At 46.1% G+C, this 24,461-nt stretch overlaps 1 protein-coding gene across 1 annotated transcript; it reads left to right on the forward strand.

Moving 5' to 3' along the window:
* The first annotated feature begins 224 nt into the window (after window positions 1–224).
* Window positions 225–24,273, forward strand: OSCP1 (organic solute carrier partner 1). Its single transcript, XM_079776331.1, has 10 exons — window positions 225–436; window positions 9,654–9,808; window positions 11,638–11,805; window positions 12,327–12,407; window positions 18,244–18,347; window positions 18,795–18,923; window positions 19,828–19,897; window positions 21,435–21,574; window positions 22,479–22,542; window positions 22,708–24,273. The coding sequence occupies exons 1-10, from the start codon at window positions 325–327 to the stop codon at window positions 22,822–22,824; spliced, it is 1,140 nt and encodes a 379-aa protein (XP_079632457.1). The 5' UTR covers window positions 225–324; the 3' UTR covers window positions 22,825–24,273.
* The last annotated feature ends 188 nt before the right edge of the window (window positions 24,274–24,461 follow it).

Consider the following 24,461-nt stretch of genomic DNA (forward strand, 5'->3'; position numbering starts at 1 on the left):
GCTGGGTGAGGGGTGTCACGTTCCTCGGCGCCCAACAGCCTTGCCCGGCCCTCGCCCCTCAGCGCAGCTTCCGAAAGTCAAAACCAGCGCTCCCGGCCGGGGCCCGCCTCCGGCTCGGACCAATCCACCTCGTAGGTCTCGGGCACCCAGCCCAATAAGCGTCCTCCCCCGGGCGCCTCCCAACAAAGGGCCTGCTGATTGGCTAGTTTTGCCGTCCGCTGCGTTGCCCTAACAACCAGGTTACGAAGACGCGGTGGTCGGGCCTCCAGGTCTCTGGCTACCCAGCTTTGGGTCTCTTCGGCAGCTCTCCGTGCTTTCGGCATCATGTCGGTGCGGACGCTACCGCTGCTCTTCTTGAACTTGGGCGGGGAGATGCTGTACATCCTGGACCAGCGGCTGCGGGCCCAGAACATCCCGGGAGACAAGGCCCGCAGAGGTGAGAGATGCCCGGCCTGCACAGCCAGCCCCATTATAGACTGACCAACACCCCTGCACACTGCACTCTTATAACCCGGGACCCTTCTCACTACGTCCACAAGCCCATCCAGTCAGGACCCCTCAGGAGTCAAATTCCCCAAAAGTTCTTTTCACAGCAGAGGGATTTAATACCCTCATTGGATGTTATTACGGTACCTCATGCCCCATCCCCCAATACCCTCCACCCCTCAAATTGGCCAGGTGATTTCCCAATCTCTCTTGACAACCGGTCCCTCCCAAATACCTGGTGTCATTCTCTTTGCTAGTCCAAGCATCCTCTTTCCCTGCATGGGACAGGTTCTGACTCTCCATTCCTCTGTGTGGTATCCTCCTTTATAAATCGAAAGCCAGTCTTACTAATTTCAGAAGCTGTTTCTAGAAAGGTGAGGTCCTGAGATAACATAGGTAAATTAGAAAACATAAGAAAAGTATAATTCTTTCCCATCCCAATTGTTGGAAGAGAATACAATTGTGGAAATTATTATATGACAGTTTCTAAAATGTAAAATCTGTCTCCCATATACACTCCATCTAATTCCCAGAGAAATGGCCACCCAGAACTCTCTGCCATCCTTTTTCTCTCCCTCTTTTCCTCCCTTCTCAACCAACAATTGCTTTCACCAACTTTCCTAGGATTACATATTATATTTCAAGGTAGAGGAAGAAAAGTTGATATAAAGGTAATTGACATGGTCACAATTAAAACATTTATTCCCTTCAACAGCATCTGTATGCTCAGTTGACGTTAAGCATACTTATTCAGGTATTCACTGTTGGGTCTGTGCAATTGAGTCCCAGTCCATTCATAAATAAATAAAAAGAGCTCCCTATAGCACACCCCCTCCATTCATCTCATACCCTGTTGCCAGTGAGCTTTTTGAAATGTAAATCTGTCCATAGTGCCTGCTACTTAAAACGCTTTGTCAGCTTTCCCCTGCTGTCTGAGCAGAGGCCAAGTCCTTGGCAGGACATTTCAGGACCCTTCCTGATCTGATTTCTGTCCACCTCTGAAGTCCCACCTTCCACCACTGCATGCCTGCCTCCTACTTTGTATATTAATACCAAACTGCTTGTGGGTCTCCATTTAAAGCATGTTCATCCCTGTTTCCATGCTAGTAATCTCCATTCTAACCCCAAATCTCCCACTTCTGTGCTAGTAACTCTCCTTTTGTCCTGCATTAGTCTGCTTAAGATATCTTTCCTTTCCCACATGGGAAAGAGCCTGCGCATACTCCCATAGCACCCGTACGTGTCTCTCTACCTCATCACTGACCATTTTACCCTGTATTGGTCTATGTATGTGTCTCCCCCACATGATTGTCTTACTCATCTTTGTACTCCAGCCCCTAGTATACCTAGACCAGCATAAATTGGTGCTCAGTAAATGTTGAACTGATTATTTAAGTTCATTGCCACTTATTCCTCTAGAAGGTTCTGTTTTCCTTGGCGCCTGTGTTGTGTGATTTCATTTGGGCGAATGGCATTAGTGAGCTGGCAGTCAGTTCTTAGATGGGTAGTCTACATCTTGGAAGGCAATGTAAACTAGCAATTAAGAGCATGCTCTCTGGAGTCATACAGATATGGGTCCCCAATTCCAGCTTTGCCATTTAACTAGTTGTACGACCTTAGAATGTAACCTCTATAAGTCTGTTTCTTTTTCCATAAAATGGGAATCATAATACATACTATATAGCAAAGTCATAAGGATTGAATGAGATAATGTATGTATTTAATATATTTAGCATAAGAAGTAGTAGATGTTGTCTTTCAAGGGGAGGTCTGGGCAAGACCTTGTGAATAGTAGGGGACTGGCTTCTTTGTCTTCAGGAGATGTAGTCCTTAGGGGTTCGCTGGATATAGCTTAACGGAGTGTCAGCCATCTTTGGTCATTCACATTCACAGACTAATTCCTTCCACAATTGGGATGAGTGTCAGAATACACGTGAGATGCTGAGTGGAGCATGATCCAGCCCTTCTGCACATTCACTGGAGGTAGTGCTTTTGATCAGTCTGGTTCAGTAATTGATTCTAAAAACTAGAGGACATAGCTGCTTCATGACGACAACAACAAACATTAAGCACTTACCATGAACCGAGGACTTCACTGAATACTTTAATCCCCACAACTATCCTATCATGTAGGTAATACTACTATCCCCATTTTACAGATGGGGAAACTAAGGCTAATTTGCCCAGGGTTACATAGCTGGTAAGAGGAAGAGCAAAGAATCTGAACCGAGGCCATCGGGTTCTAGAGCTCATACTCTTAGGCACTGAACTATACTTCCCTATCTGATGGTTACTGTACCAGAATCTTTGTGGGGGTTGGAAGGTCAGGAGGAAAGGGAGAGGTTTGGGAAAATATATATATATATCCAATATACCAACTGATTTTTTAAAAGAAATGATAAAGAGTATCATGGTTGGCTGATGGGGACTTGTAGAGGATAGAGTGAAAAAGCAGGGTGGAGAGTTTGGGATTCAAAGTTGAGAAACACTAATCCATGCCACTATAGAGCTGGTGTAGCTACAGGAAGCAGGAGCCGCTGTGACAGATGCCTGTGCATGGAGACCCATAAAACACCCGACACAGTAAACTAGTCTTCGTTGAAGCTTCGAATGGAAACCATATTTCTTCTAGATGTTTTCATTATCTTACACAACTAAGTGGTCTCCTGGAGGCCATCCTGCTCCCACAGGCCAGTACAGATGGTGCCGTTTTCCCCCACAACGCAGCCTCTGGCTCAGCATTCAACAGAGAGTAAGTGCTCTCTCTATGGAGCAACTTCTGAGTGTTGCCTATTGAAAGTTGTCCCACATTTTAAGCAATAGTGAGAATAATAAAACCTGCCTTTGCCTCATTCCCATCCTCTTAAAAATTCTCACAAATAAGACCCAATTACATTTTGTTTACATTCCTCATCTTACAGAAGGGGAAACTGAGGCATGGAGCCATTCATTGATTTTTCCAGTACGTGAAGATCACAGCGTGGTACTGAGCAACCAAATGGTTGAGGTTCTGTTTTTATTCTTCTAGTTCCGATTGAACAGGCAGCTCTGGATAGCCTTGGGCATGCCTCCCACTCAAAATATAACTAAAATGAGATTGTCACAAGCAAGTCTTCTGGAGAAATGATGGGAAAATGGGACATTATTTAACCTGGATCTTCAAGTGGACAGGAGCCGGGAGCACACAGCGCGGCAGAGACCTCTGCTGGAGCTGAGCTTCATTGCCTGTGGGAGTGCCTCCTGCCCCTGGGCATGCACTTGCCAGCTTCATTTTGTCAGCAACCATAGTCACTGTCCCTGGGAGTAGGTGAGCCCCCTGCAGCATCACTGTTCCCAAACACACCTTCACAAGAGTCGCAACTCCACCTTTCTGAATTCCCACCAGCCTGTTAGGCAAGACCACCTGTAAAATAAATGCCACAGCAGGATAGCAGATGTGGGCATTATGCTGCAGAAGCTGGTATCTGCTTTAAGAAGGCCTGACCCTGGGTGCTGCTTCCCCAGTGTTTTCTCTCCAAACACTTGTGACAGAGAATTTTCCCAGAGGAGTCTGATCTTACAAAGGGAGCCCTTTGCAGCCAATAAGGGCTCAGTACTGGCTATGCTTCCAGACTGGTCTCTCAGGAACTATTGGCATTGTGCATTGAAGACACATGTATTTTTTTTATTATAACTGCAGAAATTACCTTTGAAACAATCTAGTAGCAGAGGTTTTCAAGGGGGACCATTAGTTATAAAATGATTTTTAAATGTGGGTGTGTGTAGAATTCTGTTTAGCTAGCAGTGGTTTTTCTAGATTGAAATCTCCCCAGAATATAAAGAAAGGGGGGGAAAAAGTCATCTTTCATTCTTTATGGGTAGTGTTCAATGTCCTTCAGTAGAGAAAGAGGAACTAAAAGAGAAGCCAGCTAAGTGCTTGATGTTTCCCACAACAATCCTATAAGGTAGGTTCCGTTATGATCCCATTTTACAGATGAAGAAACTGAGGTTAAACAAGTTGCTTGAAATTATATAGCTAGTAAATGGTAGAGCCAGGTCTCAACCCATAAAGGTTCTTAGCTCTTACAGATTTCTCTAGACAAGTACATTTTTCCTTATTTGCTTTCCTTTTGACGTCCCCTGATTGCTTTTGTCCTCAAGGCTTTTCTTTACAGTGGCCCCATCATTAATCCCCTCTTTTTACCTGGACGTCACACATCCTATCTAATAATAGAGTAACATGTAAATTACCATCACTCCGCTACGCCCACGATTGGGCCGGCTGGCGGTGCGGGGGGGCGGGACTCAGGGTGGCCGATTGGCTGGCGGTAGGAGCGGGGGGGGGGGGGGGGGCAGGGACTTCGGCGCTGCGGAAGGACCCATGGGGCCGGCGGAAGACGCTGGTGGCGGAACTCAGGGTGGCCAATTGCGTGGCTGCCGGCACCAGTTTTCCGCCAGCAGCAGTTTTCCTCTGGCCACCCTCCGATCGGAGTTCCTCTCGGGGTGGCTGATCGCGCTGGCTGGAGGCGCTCTGATCGGCGGGTGGCCAGAGGAAAACTGCTGCTGGCGGATAACTGGTGCCGGCAGCCAGGTGAAGGAAGGTCTATTGCACGAAACTTCATGCAACAGGCTTCTAGTCTATGTATAAAAAGTAAGTCAGAAACAGACATTTTTTTCTTTTTAATGCACATCTCATGTTTTCTAATTTGAGCAGTTCCGTCTGTACTCTAGAAAGGGAAATCTTACTTAACAAAAAAGGAACTCCTTTGTCTACCTGTTCTTGGAATTACTCTTCCTCGTGTAAGTCAGTGTTTTTTGAAAGCCTTATTTTGAATAATGTGTATTCCCGTGGCATTAGAGAGGATGTCTTCTTGAGCCTTTCAAGACAAACCCCAGGGTAGCTAGTCGACCTGAGTTTCCCCTCCTCCTAGGCCTCTCTCTGTAAGATAGAGCCTCTACGGCTTTTTTGGAACTTCTTTCTCCATCATCCTTTTAAAAGTTTCACATGGGAGGTAGAGTATTCACATTAGACATTGATGCAAACATGACAAAGTTTCATAGACCAGATAGATCATTGGAATTGGTATTTTTAAAGCCTCCTTGAAATTGATGTTTTTGCTTCATGAACTGGTGTTTTCTTTTTGTATGCTTCATGTAGATGAATGGACAGAGGTGGACAGAAAACGAGGTATGCTATCTCTGGGTTGCATGTATTCAGTCTGCATCCACAGTTCAGCCAGTCCTTTATCAGTGGGGTTTTAAGTGGGACCACTCTCAATATTTTAAAGAAAATAGTCATGAGTTTCTCTTTAGCTAAGACATTGGTTATATATTTGCACCTTTTATGTAAAGACAGCATGTAAGATAAAAACCAAGCAAACGTAGGCACAAGGCCATATTGCACCTGAGGTACCTTTTTCTCTCTTCATCTTCTAAGCTTTGTGGGGGCAGTAGTTACACTTCTGGGTAGGTTGTCCTGTAGTGTAGTCCTTAAAGCAATTCTGTGATAGTATCATGTTACCAAAGAATTGTGGTTCAACATGAGTGACCTTCCTTGAACCATTCTCCTTAGCACACAGAGAGATCTGGTGAGCAACTGAGGAAAATGGAAGCATGTGGCTGCATGGCTGCCAGGGTTGTGGGCAGAAGGCATGATATCACGCATGCAGTATGGCCCTATCATGCCAGATCTTCAGTTTCCCCTTCACCTACAACCAGCAGCAAACCTGGAAAAGTTGCCAGTTCCTCAGAGCAAAGCCGTAGCCTTTCTCCTCGTTAAGTGTCATGAGTAGCTCTCATCATTCGACATTTGGGTGCAATTTATGCATGTCAATCAGCCATCGTCCACAGTAGTTTAAATGCTCTCACCACACCGAGTATGCTGAGGAGATAACATAAAAGATTTAAGAGGAAGGGAAGTAGAATCAAACAGCCCCATTCTCATTTCAACTCCAGCACTAGCTGTGTGACCTTGGACTTTAACCTCTCTATAAGACGCAGTTTTCCTCCTTGATAGAGTAAGGATAATAATCCAGAGTTGTCTTGGGGGGTGGTTAAATGAGATAATGCATGGAAGGTTCTAAGCCCAGTGCCTGGAACAGGGTAAGGATTTGAAGCATCGTAACCATCCAGAAGTAATAGCTCCTCTCTTTTACCCTAGGTTCCAAATTGCACGTTCCCATTAACAACAGAGGTCTCAGTTAACAGGTTTATTAAATACTCAGGTGCTTCCATCAGGCCAGGCTCAAAGAAAAGCCCAATAGGAGTGCTTGATGTGCTTTTATCATATTTCACAACCAGCTTTGGCCACTTCTCTTGAGCAGGTTTTTGCCCACCCCTTGATGTGTGGCAGAATTTCAGATGAGAAGTGTGGATTTTGAGGGCTTTTTGCATACATAACTGAATCACTGGAGCTTATTTTAACTTAAGCATCCCAAAATAATGAGCAGAAACGAACTTCATAACTAAACTCAGGATGCACCTGTGAAAAGTCACTTCACTCCCTGGCCTTAGTCTTTTCCTGATGAAGCCTGGCTCCTAGAACGTTCCGGCCTCATGAAATGATGCAAAGCTCATGTGACTGCTAAACACTGACACTGGAATAGACTGACAGGTGTGGTTAGACCCACTTCTCAGGTTTAACAGAAATATGACCTGGACTGCTTCTCCAGATGACGGACAACACGTCCTTCCCCTGCGCCCTGGTGTTTATCTCAGTGTCTGGTACGTAGTAGGCCTGCCTCATCCAAGTGCGAGGTGAAACGTTGTGAGATGTAGGCTTGTTCCCCCATATTCTTTTGTGGCCCCCACATTCTTCCCAATGAATTGTATGAGAGGGGGACCCTGGGTTCTGGGGCCCAACCATAGAACTGCCGTTTCCTCCTTGGGGACATTTGTGGTCACTGCTCTGCCCACAGGGAGAGGGCCTGCTGTACCCTCTCCAGCCAGTGAACTTCCTGGACATTCCTGTGCAAAGAGCCGTGGTGACATACAGCTTATTCCCTTCCCAGAGGGAAAGGCCTCGTTTTGCTTTTTACTTTGCCAGAGTGGCCAGCAACCTCCTCGCAACTTTCTTTCTTCTACACTGACTTATTTGGGGGTAAGCTATTTTCCTAGATCCTGCTAAGAGCTGAAAGACAGAAACACTGAGCACCGGGGTGAATGGCAGCTGTCTAAGCATTAACACAGCCAGAGCGGTGTGATTCTTTGCCTTGAGTGCTTCCTCTTTGGCACTCCTCCCTGGCCGACAGAAATCTGTGGAAAGTTCAGACTCTCTCCTTGGAGGCCTTATGTGTGGGTTTTCAGTTGCACCTGTTTCCTTGCAAATCCTGTATTTCATATAGGCTGCAGTAGGAAAGAGGTTAGGAAATCCCTTTTACGCTACCGCAGGTCCTTGCTTGTTTAGGTCAAAGGTCAAAGGCTGTGCATGAGGCAAGTCCGGAAGAGTTATGTCTCCAAGCTGTCCACACTGGGGACATGTTAGTGTGCATTAAGGGCAAGCTGTGGTGGGTTGAACTGGTCAGAGTGAGGGATACCCTGTTTTGGAATGGAAGGAGTCCAGAATCAAGTCCAAAGGGCAAGTGTGAGTCCAACACGTCAGTAAGAAGTGTTAGTTCTTTTGTGTCAAGGTCCTTTCCCCCTTTCCCCTTCCTCCTCTCTCTGTAGTTCTTCCATTTAAGATTTAAATACATAGAATTGTATACCTGAAACCTTTATAATGTTATTAACCGATGTTACCCCAATAAATTCAAAAATAAAAAAATAAAGATTTAAACACAACCAGCCCTGAGCTTCCCCTGCCTACCCCCAAAAAATGCTCTTGACATGCTGAAAAATGCTGGCCTGAGCCTTCAGGGCACTCCTATCAATTACTTAAAGGTAGAGAGGGTGCCTGAAATCACAACCTCGATGCCCTACCTTGCCTTCTCGCTCTTAGATATATGGCCACAGCCAATGCCTGGTGTGTCCTTTTGTGGCAAAAGAAAGAGGCTTTTGTATCTTTCAGTAATAATCACTCATGATTAATAATTGATTTTGTGTAATTATTTTAAGTAACCAGTTTTCTTTCAAATTTTAATTTCTATGAATGTATATTTTTAAGGCAAGAATATACATGGTTTCATTAAGAATAATCTGTGTTCATCCATCCTTGTTTCTATTTCTTGTACCAGAGGGTTTTCCTAGCCCTCAACTAATGATATTTGAGTAGCAAAAAATGTCTTAATGAATGAGTGAATGAAGGACTAGATTTATAGATACTTTGGTTTGCACACATCTTAGGACCTTTTATTCTCACTAGATGAAAGTTTTCCATTTGAGCAATAGTCTGAGACATAGCACTACAGTGTAATATCAATATTATAAATCAAATGTAAAAATTAAGACATTCTAAAATGGTACTGATCAGAAGTACATGTCTTGTAGAAACATTAGAAACATTTTAATTCCTAACCAGTGGGTAGACTTGTCGATTTTCATAAAATGTTTTGCCAAAAATAGTTAACTTACCATTATTGGTCCCATTTTTTTTTAAATATATTTTATTGATTTTTTACAGAGAGGAAGGGAGAGGGAATAGAGAGCTAGAAACATCGATGAGAGAGAAACATCGACCAGCTGCCTCCTGCACACCCCCTACCGGGGATGTGCCCGCAACCAATGTACATGCCCTTGACCGGAATCGAACCTGGGACCCTTCAGTCCGCAGGCCGACGCTCTATCCACTGAGCCAAACCGGCTTCGGCTATTGGTCCCATTTTTATAAAATTTAATTTTAAGTAAAAATGTTATAGATTTGCTAAACAAACAACAAGAGTGATGTTGTTTTTCACGTTAAGGAAGAGATCTAACCTAAAATGTTTATAGGAGTATTTTTTAAAGAAAGAAGAAACATTTCCCCTATCACCAAGTGAGAGAAGTATGTAAAAGTGATTTGTAACCCCTCACGACACGTTTTTACATTGTCACACTTATGTTTGCCCTGAGATGGCCTCATCAGGCACTCTGGACCCTGCCTTCTATTGGAACATCTGTGTGCTTTCTCCCCAGGGAGCAGATCTCACCAAGCACATCAGCATCCCACTCTGCGTAGGCTGGCTCCTCCATCCCATTTGTACACAGAGAGCATCTCCTGAATTAAGCTTCCTCCAGTATCTTGCTTAGCTGTATATTCTCTCTTGTCGCTACAGTTCTTCATGACATCGTCTTAACCATGTTCAACAAAAGCTTTATAGAGGAATTGTTAAAACCCCAAGAGCTCTACTCCAAGAAGGCCCTCAGGACCATCTATGACCGCCTGGCTCATGCCTCCATTATGAGACTGAACCAGGCCAGCATGGATAAGGTGAGCAAACAGTTGCCTCTAGCCCCTTGATTGCATGTCTTGTATCTTTGGTGGATGATTGTAGACTGGAATCAAATGAGATGATGTACACAATGGTGCCTTATAAAAAAATGGCCTTGTAAATATTAGTTGTTGAGTTTCAGAGTTGGAAAGGACCTCAGATGTCATCCACACCCGTCCCTCTATTGTTTACATCACTCCACCTGCCCAAAGAGAGTGCTGGTCTTCATGCCCATATTTATGAACACCTTAACCTAACCCTAAAAACTTCAGTTCTGCTTTGTTCTTGACAAATCTCAGCTCTGACAACCAGGAAGTATTTGAAGCAAATTCAAAACTGCTCAGCCTTTACTTATGACAGGGACATATATATCTTTTTGGGCAACAAATTATTAGGGCATTCTGATTTTTTTAAGTTAAGCCCATACATTTTTAAAATATGTTTTTATTGATTTGAGAGAGAGAGATAAATATCAATGTGAGAGAGAAACATTGATTGGCTGCCTCCCACACAAACCCCAGCCCGGGATTGAGCCAAGCCTACATAGCTTGGGGTTGGCAACCTGCACATGTGCCCTGAACAGGAATCGAACCAGCAATCCTTTGGTGCATGGACGAAGCTCAAACTGACTGAGCCACCCAGCCAAGACCAAAACCCTTTATTCGTTAATGTCTTTTCCGCAGCTAGTTTTGTAATATCTTTTTGCCATTTTTAAATTAAGGCATAATTCATATGACATAAAATTCACCCTTTCATAGTGTACAATTCAGTGGTTTTTAGTATACTCATAATGTTGTATAACCATCACCACTATCTAATTAGAGAACATTTCCATCAGTCAGTAGTAATGTCCTTTGTTTCATTTCTGATTTTAGTAATTTTAGTGTTCTCTCTTATTTTCTTGGTCAGTCTAAGTAAATAATTGTCAGTTATCCAGCTAAAGGTTTGTTGATCTTTTCGAAGAACCAACTTTTGGTTTCATTGATTTTTATCTACTGTTTTTCAACTCTTCGTTTCACTTATTTTGGCTCCAAGTTTTCTTTACCTTCCTTCTCCTTGGTTTGAATTTAGTTTGACCTTCTTTTTCTAGTTTCTTAAGGTGAGAGGTTAGGTGTTGATTGGAGAAATGCAGGCATCTACTGCTGTAAATGTCCCTCTGAGCACTTCTTTAGCTGCATTCGAGACTATTTTTTATGGATGCAAAAGCTCAGGCTCAGAGAGATGGGAGGACTTCACCAGGCCCATTCACCTCGTCAGTGGCAATGGAGGGCTTGATTTCGGGATTTTGCTCTCCAGCACCCAGTGCAGGGCCCCACAGCTGCCAATATTGTTTTAAACACGTTCCACCGGCAATAAGCTGACCAGAAATCCTGGTTTGCCCAGGAATGTCCTGGTCTAACCCTGTTGTTCTGGCTTAATTATTAATATCACCCCCCTTTTCCTCGCAAAAGTATCTTGGTTTGCTCGGCTGGTGTGGCTGTTGGTTGAGCGTCATCCCATACAATGAGAGGTCGCCAGTTCGATTCTCAGTCAGGGCACATGCCTGGGTTGCAGGCTCGATCCCCAGTATGGGATGTGCAGGAGGCAGCCAATCGGTAATTCTCTCTCATCGATGTTTCTGTCTCTCCCTCTCCCTTCCTCTCTCTATAAAATTAATGAAAACATATATTTTTTTGAAATATCTTGGTTTGAGGGATAACTGATCGTCACCTGGCTGTATGATATACCCAGTACTGGTTTTCAGTAAATGCTTGACTGCTTCATTGTGTGAAGGCTCTGACATCTGCTTTTATGATCCCATTTATTTTGTCCGTGTATGGGTCGGCAGCTCTATGACCTGATGACTATGGCTTTGAAATATCAAGTACTGCTGTGTCCCCGTCCCAAGGATGTGTTGCTGGTCACTTTCAACCATTTAGATACCATCAAGGGATTAATCCAAGACAACCCAGCCCTCCTGCATCTAGTGGATGAGACTCTCCGGCAGCTGATTGAAGTGAGACACCATCAGTTTATCACCTCGGAGCCCCATACTTGCTCTCATTCCTCTGTTAAGAACAGAAAGATTCTATGGCAGAGAGAACAGGATGAGGAATGGCAAAGCCTGCCACTCTCCCAGAAAACCCTAAAAATCTCCCAAGTATCCATTTTGGTCATACAAGAGGCATTATCATCTTTGGACCTCTTAACAGTTGCCTTCAAAATTGGGAAAGCAATGATCCAGAGCCTAGCATTTTCTCCTAACTTTTCAGAAAGGGGGTTGGTGGTGGATGTTCTGCTAAATCTTGGGGAATGGCTTCTCAGGGTCTGTGGGGGACAGGAGAGGTGGTGTGCCCTGCTGGGTGTGGCACGATGGGGTCTGTGAGGGGACAGTGCTGGCTCTCCTGCTGCCCTTCTCGCCCCAGCAGCCGAGTCCTCGCCTTGCTATGGCTCCCATCCCTGAGCACCTACCTACCCCCACCTGTCTGCACTTCCCCTTCTGAAAGTGAACCGCTTCTTGCTGCTTTGCCTCTGCAGGTATACGGGCATCTCTCTGCGGGCGAGTTCCAGCTGATCCGGCAGACGCTCCTCACCTTCTTCCAGGACCTGCACATCCGGGTGAGTGACGGAAGGCCCAGGAGCACCCTGTCACTGCTGTCCTAGGGAAATGGGGTGCCACACAGCCGGGCAGACAAGGGCTGAGCTTGCCCAGTTAGTGGTGTCCTCAGTGTTTGGCTCCATAATGAGCAACTTTCTTTTCTTTTCTTTTTTTTCTTTTTTTTTAAATACAATTTTTAATTGTTGAAAGTATTACATATACTGACCCCCTCCAGCCCTTCCCCACCCCAGGACCTCACGCCCATTTTCTGTGTCCATGGGCCATGCATATATGCATACAAGGACCTTGGTTGATTACCTCCCACCCGCCCCGCCTTCCCTCTGAGGTTCTGCACTCTGTTCCATGTTTCAAGTGTCTGGATCCACTCCATTCATCAGTTTATTTTGTTACTTAGATTCCACATATGAGTGAGATCATGTGATACTTGTCTTTCTCTGACTGACTTATTTCACTTAGCATGGTACTCTCCAGGTCCCTCCATGCTGTCTCAAATGAGCAACTTTCTGATGCAAATCTCAGCAGTTTTTAAATGGACCAAGGAAGGCAATGAGACTGCCACTCCTTCCCAGTTACCTGTGTTCCTTGGTTTCTTCCCTTCTCCAGAGGACATGTGCTCTCAGGGCCACCAGCCTGATCTGAATTGCACAGCCTCCCCCAGACCTGTCGTCCCGGTGACTCCAGTGTCTGAGGCTGTGAGAGGCTGCCCTCCTCCAGGAAGCTCTCGCCTTCCCTGGTGTCGGGCACCATGCCATCCTGGCCTTCCCTCACCCTTTCCATCTCTGTGCCTCTCACCCCTTCCTCTCCCTCTTCCTGTCTCCAAACCTTCTCCCCTCCACCCTCCCCCTGCTCTTTCGGAATCGCTTCCCTCCTCACTTTCCAGCCCTTTCACCCAGAGTCTAACCTCCAGCCCACCTTGCCCCTGCCCTGCCATCTAGACCAGCATCTCCATCTGAAACTCTCCACAGGGATGCCCACCGGTGCCTACAATTTCGTGTCTGTACCTAAACTCACCTCCAAAATTCAAGTCCTGCCTCAACTTCCTGATGTCTTTTGAGAGCAACGTCATTCCTTCACTCACTTCTCTCAGAACCAGAGCGCCGCCTGTGGTTCCCCTTCTCTAGTCTGTTTTCTTTTTTTTTTTTTTTTTTTGTTAATCCTCACCCAAGGACATTTTTTCCCATTGATTTCTAGAGAGAGTGGAAGGGAGGAAGGGAAGGATGGAAAGAGACAGACAGATATCAATTGGTTGCCTCCGGTACACACCCCGACCAGGGCTGGGATCCAACCTGCAACCCAGGTCCGAGCCCTTGACTGGGAATAGAACCCGAGACTCTTAGGTGTGCAGGCTGACGCTCTGACCACTGAGCAGCACCGGCCAGGGTTCCCCTCTCTGGTCTTCATCTAATTGCCTCTGAGGCCCCTAGAGTCTGCCTTTTCAATGTCCATGCCCTCTTTCCGTTCCTGTTGCCACCAGCCTGGCCAGGCCCTCATCCTCCTTGTCGGCTGCTGCCTCCAAGTTGATGCTGCCTCCTCCTGTCATGTCTGCTCCAAACAATTGTACACCCTAACTTTTAAAAACCTATTTCTGAGCTTCTGAATGTGGGGCCTGTCTCTCTTGGACAGGACTCCGTTCCTTCCCATCCTGTAACACACTGATGTGGGAAAGATGGCTGATATGGCAAAAGGATCCCGGGTTCTGGAGTCCAGCGCTCTCGTGTTTGAGTCTGCACAGCTCCATGGCCTCGGGCACATCACTTCTCTTGATGACATGATGATGGTGACCATTTAGCGTTTGTTGGGAGGATTAACTGATGCAGCGCATGTAATGTATATGTATTTGCCAACATATGTATAGTATAGAGTACTTCTGGAAGGATGGGCAAGAAACTGGTCACAGTGGTTGCCCTGGGGATACAAGAGAGACCTAGGTTCCATTGTATTCCCTCTGAACCTTTGAATTTTGTCCATATGCGTGTGTAACATGCCCACAAAACAGAATTCAAAGAAAAAGAAGAACTAAAATATGTCTAGCCCCTGATTGTTATTTCCCTTCCATGGACTGGGGAAGACAAATAGATTTCAACTCTGAGGCCAATTTTATTACTAATCCTCATGAAAAATTATATTTGCTATGGATGGAGCAATAATAGCATCAACATAAATTAAGGTCTCTAATAGTCATTGATTAAAATAAAAAATAGGAAAGTACAAATATGATTAAGTTTTGCACTGCTTTAAACTATTGGAAACTCTGCATCATGTTATCAAGACTGCACGCTTGGATGTTATTTTATGTGCTGTAGGAACATAGCAGCCACAATGACTTCTCAAGTCTGACAAGATCAAATTAATTATAATGAAAGACACTCTTAATAATAAGACTATAACAAAAATATTAAAATATATTAAACCACAAAATATATTAAGCTTTAATTGCTAAAATGGGCAAGCAATGAAACATCAGAACATTCATCAAGAGAAATAGGATTCCCACCTCCTGGCAGAATTCAGCCACTGATCTGTAGCATTTGGCTGGTTTTCCAAGACTGGTCTTGAATGGTATTCAGCTCGGCTGCAATTTGTGATTGCCTATACAGATTTTCTCTGTTTTCAGCAGTCTTGATAGTCTAGATTTGCTAGCAAAACCAACTAACTAAATGAAGAAAACACAGCTCTCATCTAACATTTCCTTGTTCATTGTTTAACCAAAACTCCTAGTCTGAATCACCAAAGCTTTCTGTAATATCACGAGTCACTGGAGTGCTCTAATGCAGCCCAGGCCCGGCCCTGCCCTGCCCTGCTCTCGGGCCTGGCCAGAGAGCCTGCCCAACGACCGCTTCCATTTGGAATCCTGAGCAACCCCTCTCAGCCCTCCAGGACTCCTCCAGAGTTACCTCCTGCAGGGTGGGCCCCTCAGGTCACCCACCCTCTCCCGCACTCTCGTTCCCATTCACACATCTTTCCACTGTGCACTTTCCTTATGTTCTTTCCATTGCTCCTGTTGTTGGAAAACATCGTCGCCTCGTCCTGGAATGTTCCTTATATCTCCACTCCACTATCCACGCCACTTGGAAATGTTTCATGCCTGGAAAACCAGTCTAACAAATATTTCCTAAGTGCCTACTCTGTGCCAGGCACTGTTTTCAGTGTTGGAGATAAGTAAGTGAGCAAGAAGGAGGCGCTGCCTTACGGGGGTTCTCTGCTAGCGGGAAGATTCAGAGAGGACAAGTCAATAATATTCTGGTTCTGACCACTTCTAGGAAGACGGCAACATAGGATACCGTTATAGAGGCAACTGGGCTGGGATGTTGGTCAGACCAGCACTGTGCAATAGAGCCTTCTGTTGTGACGGAAAAGTCCTATATCCCTGTTGTGCAGTGTGGTTGCCTTTAGCCACACGTGGCTGGTGTGGCTGAGAAACTGAATTTTCCATTTAATTTTTATTTCAATAGCCACACTTGACTAGTAGTTACTATACTGGATAGCACATCCTTAGATGATAGAGTCAATTACAGCCTTTCTGAGAACAGACTTTTTTTTAAATATATTTTTATTGATTTCAGAGAGGAAAGGCGAGGGAGAGAGAGATAGAAACATCAATGATGAGAGAGAATCATTGATCGTCTCCCTCTTGCACACCCCGCACTGGAGATGGAGCCCACAACCCTGGCATGTGCCCTTGAGTGGAATTGAACCCAGGACCCTTCAGTCCATAGGCCGATGCTCTATCCACTGAGCCAAACCAACTAGGGCTGAGAACAAACATTTTAATTGAGACTGTGACTAACAACAGAGATCTCAGGAAAGGGTATCTAAATGGAAGTGGCAGCAAGTACGAAGGCCCTTGGATGGGAAAAAGCATCAATGTGCCTTGGACAAAGAGGAAGCCAGCGTGAACGAAGCGTGTCAAGGCCAGAACGATGGTCCAAGTTCACAACCTGTGCAGCACGGGCACTGACTCGTCATGGAAGATGCCAGTCATATACAAACTGGTCCCTACAGTTGACTTACCTTTAGACCCTAGTAAGGAGTTTATTCTAAGAATGAAGAAAAGATTTGAAGCATTTTAGGGTGATCTGATTCGTGTTCTGAAAGACGAACTGTATGAGATCAGGGCAGAGTTAAGACAGCAGTTGGAAAACTGTTGCGGAAATTAGGTAAAAAATGGAAGTTCTTGGATTGGGTGCTACCAGTAAAGACAGTGAGACCTGTTCACACTTAGGATACACTAGTACCTTCAGAGCAAGATGAATAAGACTTACTAAGAGATCAGATGCGTATAGGGGGGATAAATTGTGATAGAGACTTGATTTGGAGTGGTGAACACACCATACAGTGTAGAGATGATGTGTAGTAGAATTGTGCACCTGAAACCTATATAATTTTGTTAACCAATGCCACCCCAATAAATTCAATAAAGGCTGAGAGAGAGAGAGAGAGAGAGAGAGAGAGAGAGAGAGAGAGAGATCGGTCAGATGTGGGGAATGAGAGAAAGAAGAATAAAGAACGAATTCTAAGTTTTTGTCCTGAGCAACTGTCGTGCCTATTAGGCATCCAAGTAGCAATATCAAATAGGCAGTTGGTTGTGCTGCAAGCAATTGAGCTCGGCTGGAGCATGGGGTCACAGAGGAGCATGGCTGCAGAGATTGGGGGCCAACTGGAAGGTGTATAACTTACCGAAAACCCAGAGCCGAGGGGTGGCCCAGCTAAGATGTACCCTAGACAGCCCACTGTCAGAGCCTAAACTGGCAGCTTATAAATTCTTGTCACTTTGCATTTTCACTGCCTGGCATACAAATCCTTGATGATATTACAAATATAGTCTCAGAGTGTGAAAGGACTTTCAAGTTCATCTTATTTCACAGATAAGGAAGCTAAGATCCAACAAAATTGATTAACTGCAAAATGTTTATGGGATTTAGTCTGACCAAGACCTCAATACAGAGTGCACGAACCCAGGAGCAGAAATAAGCATGTATGGTGTTTTCAGGCACATAAAAGACCTTCCAACCATGGCCAGCTGGATGCTCCCTCTCCAGCCTCTTCTCGCCAATCCAGCACGGGCTAAGAGTTTGTGCTCCAGAGTCAGATGCCCAGGGCCGGCTTGAATCCTCAGCTCTGCCCCTATGAGCTGGCTGACCTTGAGTAAGTGTCTTAATCTCTGAGCTGCGATTCCTCATCTGTAAAATGGAGATAATGAGGTTCTTAGAGCTCGAGCCTCGCAGCTATGTGGAAAGTTAACGGGAACCAAGGAATGGGTGTGGGATTTGGAGTCAGCCTTGGTTTTGAATCCTTGCCCTGTCTCTTATTGTTCTCTTTGGGCAAGTCACTTTACTCTGTGACCCTCGGCTTTCTCATCTTTAAAACGGGGGTAAGCCCTGACCGTGTGGCGCAGTGGTTGAGCATTGGCCCATGCACCAAGAGTGCCGATTCCCAGTCAGAGCACATGCCCAGGTTGTGTGTTGTAGGCTCGATCCGCCGGGGAGGGGGGAGGGTCCGCGTGTAAGAGGCAGTCAATCGGTGTTTCATCGATGTTTCTATCTCTATCTCTCCCTTCTCTCTCTAAAAATCAATGAAAACACATTTTTAAATAATAATTGCTAAAAAAGGGGAGAGGGAGTAATGCACCTCACCTAGATTTTCTGTGAGGCTCAAATGAAGTTTTGTTTGTAAAAACACTATAACTCTGCTGATGTTAGCTATGGTGAGTTTTCCTCTTATTGTTACAACTCACTAGGTAACATTCCCAACCCACTGCACACTTTCCATCCTCACGGTGCTCATGTCTATGAAAATATACCAGGAAAAATGACAATAAGTGTATTTTCTTTCCAGGTGTCCATATTCCTAAAGGACAAAGTTCAGAATTCTAATGGTCGCTTTGTGTTGCCAGTGTCTGGGCCTGTTCCCTGGGGGACTGAAGTTCCCGGACTCATCAGGTGAATTCTCCACAGTAACTGTCAGACCATTGTTTGGGGTTCTGTGAAAGCAGTATGTGGGCCTCCACACGGAATGCGGCTCGCTGGGCCCTTCCTTCCTCAGTAAAGCACGGGAGTTAGGGGGTCAGGTTCTAGTCCCAGCTCTGCCACTTGGCGACACTCACGGCAAACCACCCCACCCTCCAGCACTCATCTCCTCGTCTGTTAAATGGGCTCATCGTTTGTCTTCCCAGACCCGAGGATGAATAAGATAATGATGCTCTCACATGCTTACATAGCACCTGGCACATAATAAATATTATTGCATCAATATTATTACCACAACCGGCACCTTTATCTTGAAAGAGCACATGAACTCCTTTTTGTCCCACAGTACAAAGAATAAAGATGCCTCCAGGACTACCCAGGCGCGGAGAACATCCCATCATGTCATACTTTGTATTGCAGGATGTTCAACAACAAAGGCGAAGAAGTGAGGAGGGTGGAATTCCCGCACGGTGGAAACTATGTCACCGCGCCAAAGGAAGGTTCTTTTGAAGTTTATGGAGACAGAGTCCTGAAACTAGGAACGAATATGTAAGCAAATCCCCCCTCCCTGAATGAGTTCAAGTCCAAGGGAGTCACCTCGTTTCGAAAGCCAACCTGACTTCTACCGTGAAATCCTGCTGACAATCGCAGTGATTTCCCCTCAGACACAATGCGTGCCGCGCCCTCCCACTTTCACAGGCACCTAAGATTTCCAGACATCAGGTCACTCTACAGGTTGAAAAGATAAATAATTTTAAGCCCTAGCTGGTTTGGCTCAGTGGGTAGAGCATCAGCCTGTGGACTGAAGGGTCCCAGGTTTGATTCTGGTCAAGGGCACATGCCCAGGTTGCATGCTCCATCCCCAATGGGGGCATGCAGGAGGCAGCCGATCAACGATTCTCATCAATGATGTTTCTCTCTCTCTCTCTCTCTTTCTTTTCCTCTCTGAAATCAATAAAGAATATTTTTTAAAAAGATAAATAATTTAAGTGGCCCTGGAGATTCAGAAAGGCGAGGTACTTCCACACAGCTTCCCAGGTATTTTTCTTTGGGGAAAAAGTAAAATTTGAGCAGTCGACAAGCACTTACTTGTATTCTGTACTCCCAGCACCTTTCTGGATGCTTTTAAACATCTCAAAATAAAAGCCGAGAGCTAGCCCAGCTGGCATGGCTCAGTGATTGAGTATCCACCTCTGAACCAGGAGGTCACGGTTCGATTCCCAGTCAGGGCACATACCTGAGTTGCAGGCTCAATCCCCAGTGTGTGGCGTGCAGGAGGCAGCCAATCAATGATTCTCTCTCATCATTGATGTTTCTATCTCTCTCCCTTCCTCTCTGAAATCAATAAAAATTTTATTTTTTTAAAAAAAAGCCATGAGCTATATTTAGGGGTTAGAAGGAAGTCAGTTTAAAGGGCTAAACAACATTTTCACAGTTTTCTGTTGACAACCAGGTACAGTGTGAACCGGCCTATGGAAACCCATACATCTGGAACATCAAAGAACTTAGCTTCACAGACACCGGTGAGCCTCCGCCTCTTGTATTTATCTTCTGAGCTTACTTCTAGATACAAAAGTCCGGATGGGGAGAAGGGTGGGAACTCTGGATTTCAAAGCTAGCCAACATTTCCCTCATTGTTTGCAATCTTCTCAATGCAGCCCTATAAGTACACAGGTTTTTAATTGTAGTTTCCCATGGAGACCTCCAGTGATCTGACTAATTAGGTAATTTTAGGCTTGGCTCAATCACCATAATTAAGTGGAACCACACAGCAGGACATGTGAAATTAGCACCAACCAGTGCCATCAGGTCCAGGGCTGCTGACTTCAGCACCTGTGTGCACCCCAATCATTAAAACGTCCCTTTTCAGTGCTCCCCTTTATAGTGAAAGCTAAGTTCAACATGGGATTTTAGGTTCTCTGAATTCCATCTTTACAAATTCTCACTGAACTAACTACCAGCTAGCTACAGGACAAATCATAGAATATTCCGTTATCAGGAAAACATTCGTTGAACTACTTCCATGGGCTGGGTACCCAGGGACACAAAGCTGGCTTAGATGGGGTCTCATCCTGAAGGGGCGTATATTGCTGGGAAGATAGCGATAGAACAAATAACTTTCACTCAGTGGAGGTTCTGAACGAAGTGCTGTGTGTTCTGTCCAATGGGCTGGGAGCAGGGGACCGAATCAGGAAAGCTGTTCAGAGGGGTGACATTCAAGTGGAACTCTAGAGAGGGTAAGATACTCAGCAGCCAGAAGGAGAAATGGGCGTGCGGACCAGGTGACAGTTTGGGCAAAGGCACCAAGGGGCAGGAGAGCATAGTGTTGGGGGAGCGGGGAGGCAGCATCTCTCCCACAAGACTAGATCACGGCCTAATTGAGGCAGGTGGCCAGAGGTTCGGCTGTACAGGGACACCTGTACGGGGCCTAATTAGGAAGGAGCGTAAACACTTTGGACTTTGTCATTTAGGCAAGAGACGGAGGGTTTTATTTCAAGCCAGGAAGAGGTGAGAAGAGAACTGTGTTTTAGATAACTGGCGGCAGATGCCGGAAGAGGCAGAGCAGGGGAAGGCTGGGTTAGAGAGCCATGTTAGAAGGGGGAAGGTGGAAGAGGGCAAGGCTGAGAGGAGGGAATGGATGCAGGGTGTGTTCACCATGGTCACCACCAGAGGGCAGTGTGGTAGCTCCTAGGCAATGAGTGCCCTGGGACCTGGGGCCCTCAGTTTGAGGGAACCAAACTGACTGGAGAGGAAGCAGTGTTCTTCTTCAAAGAGGGAGGTAGTTTGAGGACAATGGGATCCCTGGGGCCTTCCACTCGTCCTGAAAGCGTGAAAGTGTCTGGTTTGCTGCCCTGCGAGAGTCCCTCTGCTTCTGACGCAGATTGTTCCTCTGCTGGTGAAGCCTGTTTTCTATGCTTTATTTGGACCCAGTTCTTCCCAGAAATAATATAAACAGTTATTGCTTTGCCTTGGTTTATAATACCACCCTGGGTCTCTGGGTCTCAGCAGGAAACATGATCACTTTCATGTGGCTAAAAATCATGACATTTTTTTCTGCAGCAAAGCATTGCTCCCAACCCTCTTGCTAAAGAAGAGCTGAATTTCTTGGCCAAGCTGATGGGAGGAATGGAGATTAAGAAACCCAGTGGCCCTGAGCCAGGATTCCGGTTGAATCTCTTTACCACTGACGAAGAGGAAGAGTATGTTTTAAATCTGTTTCTTTAAAGACTTATTTATATAAAAATCCTGAGTGTGCTAAGCCAAAAAAGTGGCCACTCATAAACCAGCGACACTTATAAAGACAAGTGTAAAGACCACAGATGACATGCCGGCAAATTTAATAACCTGGTTAAAGAAGAGCCCCCCAGTGTGAAACAGCCGGAACCTGCTGGATTCGTTCACAGCACAGCTGAAAAGTATTAGAAGTCAAGATAATCAGGTCAAGGAACGTCTGTTTAGAAGCCAGAGGAGGGAGGTCAAAGAATGATATCTTTGAGATTAGATGGCCTCCCCAAAACCAGTAGCAGTAGTAACTCACTGAGATTTATAGCACTTTACAGTTCACAGAGCACTTTTGCATTCATTATCTCATGTGATCCTCCTCACAACCAAATATTTGGGGGTGGGCATGGGGGTGCCTTCTATTCCCCTATCCATTGAACTGACTTCTTTGCTGTATGTCTGTGTGGCAGGTACTATGGTAAGTGCTGGGGACACAAAGATGGAGCATGTGACCTAGGGCCTGTCCTCGGGAGCTCCCCGCGTAGTAGGAGAATGAATGTGTACATAGGTCATGTCAGTGCCGGGTCATAAGTGTGATTGAAAGAGTTGGCATCTGAGCTGGGTCTTGGAATTTGCCAAGTAGAGGAAGGGAGAAACATTCTTGGCAGAGTTTAGTATGTGCAAAGGCACAGAGACATAAAAGAATGTGACTTTCTGGAGTGCGGGGGGCATTGGTTGGGCATATAGGTAACAAAGTTGAAGGGAAATGGCAGGAGATGAGGCAGGAAAAAAAATAGGTTGCCAAATTATCAAGTGCCAGTTTGTCACGCTGGCAGGGAGAGAACTCTAACCTTTGACCTTTTTCTCTACCATCTCATACAGACAAGCAGCACTAACCAGGCCAGAAGAGTTATCCCATGAAGTTGTCAACATACAAGCTACTCAGGTGTGTCCGGGGGACTCCACACCAAATCTTATTCCCCTCCTCATCCTGTAATAACTTTGACCTTCCAAGGCCATACCTTCTGTCTCATCAGTATGATGAGCTGAAATGCATCACAGTGGTGGGATAAAAATGAAATACCAACTGCATGTCTCATTTCTCGAACAGGACCAGCAAAGGAACCAAGAGCTGGCTCGGATCATGGGCGAGTTTGAGGTCATGGACCAGCCAAGGTGGAGTGCCAGCAAGGGGGATGACTTGCTGGCCATGATGGACGAGTTGTAGCGGTGCGGACCAGGCACACCCCTCCGCTGCGGGAGAGGCTGCCTGATGCGGGCCCTGGGGGGTGCAAAAGGATGCTGCTAGTTCCCTGCTGAGTGAAGAAGCCATAGCCTCTTGTTCCTGTTCATGTTGGAATGGACTGCTCAAGTCTCTCAGGAAGCACACTCTCTGGAAGGCTCGCACATACACATCTGTTCCCATTTTCCTTCTGGTTTAATGACAACCATGCAAGCATCCTGGGCCACAGGTTCAAGCCTCGGAGTTGGTAAGGGGCGCTTCCTGCTTTCCTGTGGGGACCTACAGCTCACCGATGCCTGTGAATCGTCACCAAACTTCAGAGCTTTCTAGGATGGATCCTGCCTTGTGAGTCTGAAATAAGTGGAAAAGGCAGTTGCCTCATGCAGTTGGGGCCCAGTTTAGACAGCTCTCCTCTCCCTGGCACCCTGGGAACTGTAACCTCAGGGGCAGGGGAAGCAAGGCCATGTGACGGCAGCACGCATCTGGGTCCCACACAGAGCACGTGGGCACCCGCAGTTCTCTGCACAGCTCTCCACCCATACGTGGTGGGGGCTTCTCCCTTATGGAGATGCGCACCAAGGAAATAGTGCTGCATCCCCAGAGCCTTCCTCGGCCACTTAGTGTCCTTGCCTCCTAAAGACACCCAGCATGGTGCGCCAGGACACCGTCTCCTCTGCCTCTCCGCCGTGGCCAAGCAGAGCCTTAAGTTGGATTCATGGGAGGCGCACGTGGTGAGTCATTTTACCTCCCGTGTCCCAGATGAGCTACTTCCCTGGGCACAATGCCAAGTGTAATTGGGATCCACGTAAAATATCAGACCGGGGCTGCCTTCAGGAAGGCCTGGGACTGAGTAACTGGTGGGCTCAGGGCCAGCTAATGTCCAGAGGTCAAGGTCCATCAGCCCTGTGGAAGGAATATCCAGAATGGCAGAGGGTAGGAGAGAAACGGAGCTGCGACGGTCATCGCCTGAGATTGGACCAACCACAGGGAGCACTCGGGCCCTCGCACCCTGGCAAGAGGGGAGGCATACACTTCTGGAATGTGAGGGCCAGGGAAGCTGTCCCTTAGCTTGCCTAGTGTTTGGTCACCGACAGGTAAATCACCAAATAAATGTAATTTGCTGCCTGCCCGTGAAAGTTACACTTCCTTGCCTACAAAGACGCCCCGAAAGGTCCTTTGGGGAGGAGAGACGTTTACTGTAAAACACCTGTTACAGGCTTGCAAACTGCCTTCTCCTTTAGTCGCTTTCAAGCACTCCGGGTGCTGGATGGAAGGGAAGCTTCTGTCCAGTTCTGGGTCTGGCTCCACCGCGCTGCCACAAACCTGAACTTCACTGTCTGCTCTGAGCATGTCCCGGGACCTTGGAGGTTGGCCACAAGCTGCTGAGAAGCAGCAGCCTCCTCCCTCCACCTACTGCAGAGCGATGCCGAGGGTTTCAAATGTATCTGTCCTCTCGGTAAATAAACAAGATACGGATCTCTGGTAAGGCAGCCTAGTGATGAGGCAATCTGAGTTTCATGTCTCTAGACTTGCACAAATATTGAGACAAACAAGTTGATTGGCATGGTGGTTCAGGGCATCCAGAAAAAGCAGGGGAGTCAGGAAGAGGCAAAGAAGAAAGG

The sequence above is a fragment of the Cnephaeus nilssonii genome (assembly GCF_951640355.1).
Source record: "Cnephaeus nilssonii genome assembly, chromosome: 7".
In the NCBI taxonomy this organism is placed as follows: domain Eukaryota; kingdom Metazoa; phylum Chordata; class Mammalia; order Chiroptera; family Vespertilionidae; genus Cnephaeus; species Cnephaeus nilssonii.

Coding starts and splice junctions, on each gene's coding strand:
- OSCP1 (XM_079776331.1), top strand. CDS start 325: ATGTCGGTGCGGACGCTACCGCTGCTCTTCTTGAACTTGGGCGGGGAG. Junction 12,408..18,243: donor TCCAGGACCTGCACATCCGG/GTGAGTGACGGA, acceptor TTTTCTTTCCAG/GTGTCCATATTCCTAAAGGA. Junction 21,575..22,478: donor ACCACTGACGAAGAGGAAGA/GTATGTTTTAAA, acceptor CATCTCATACAG/ACAAGCAGCACTAACCAGGC.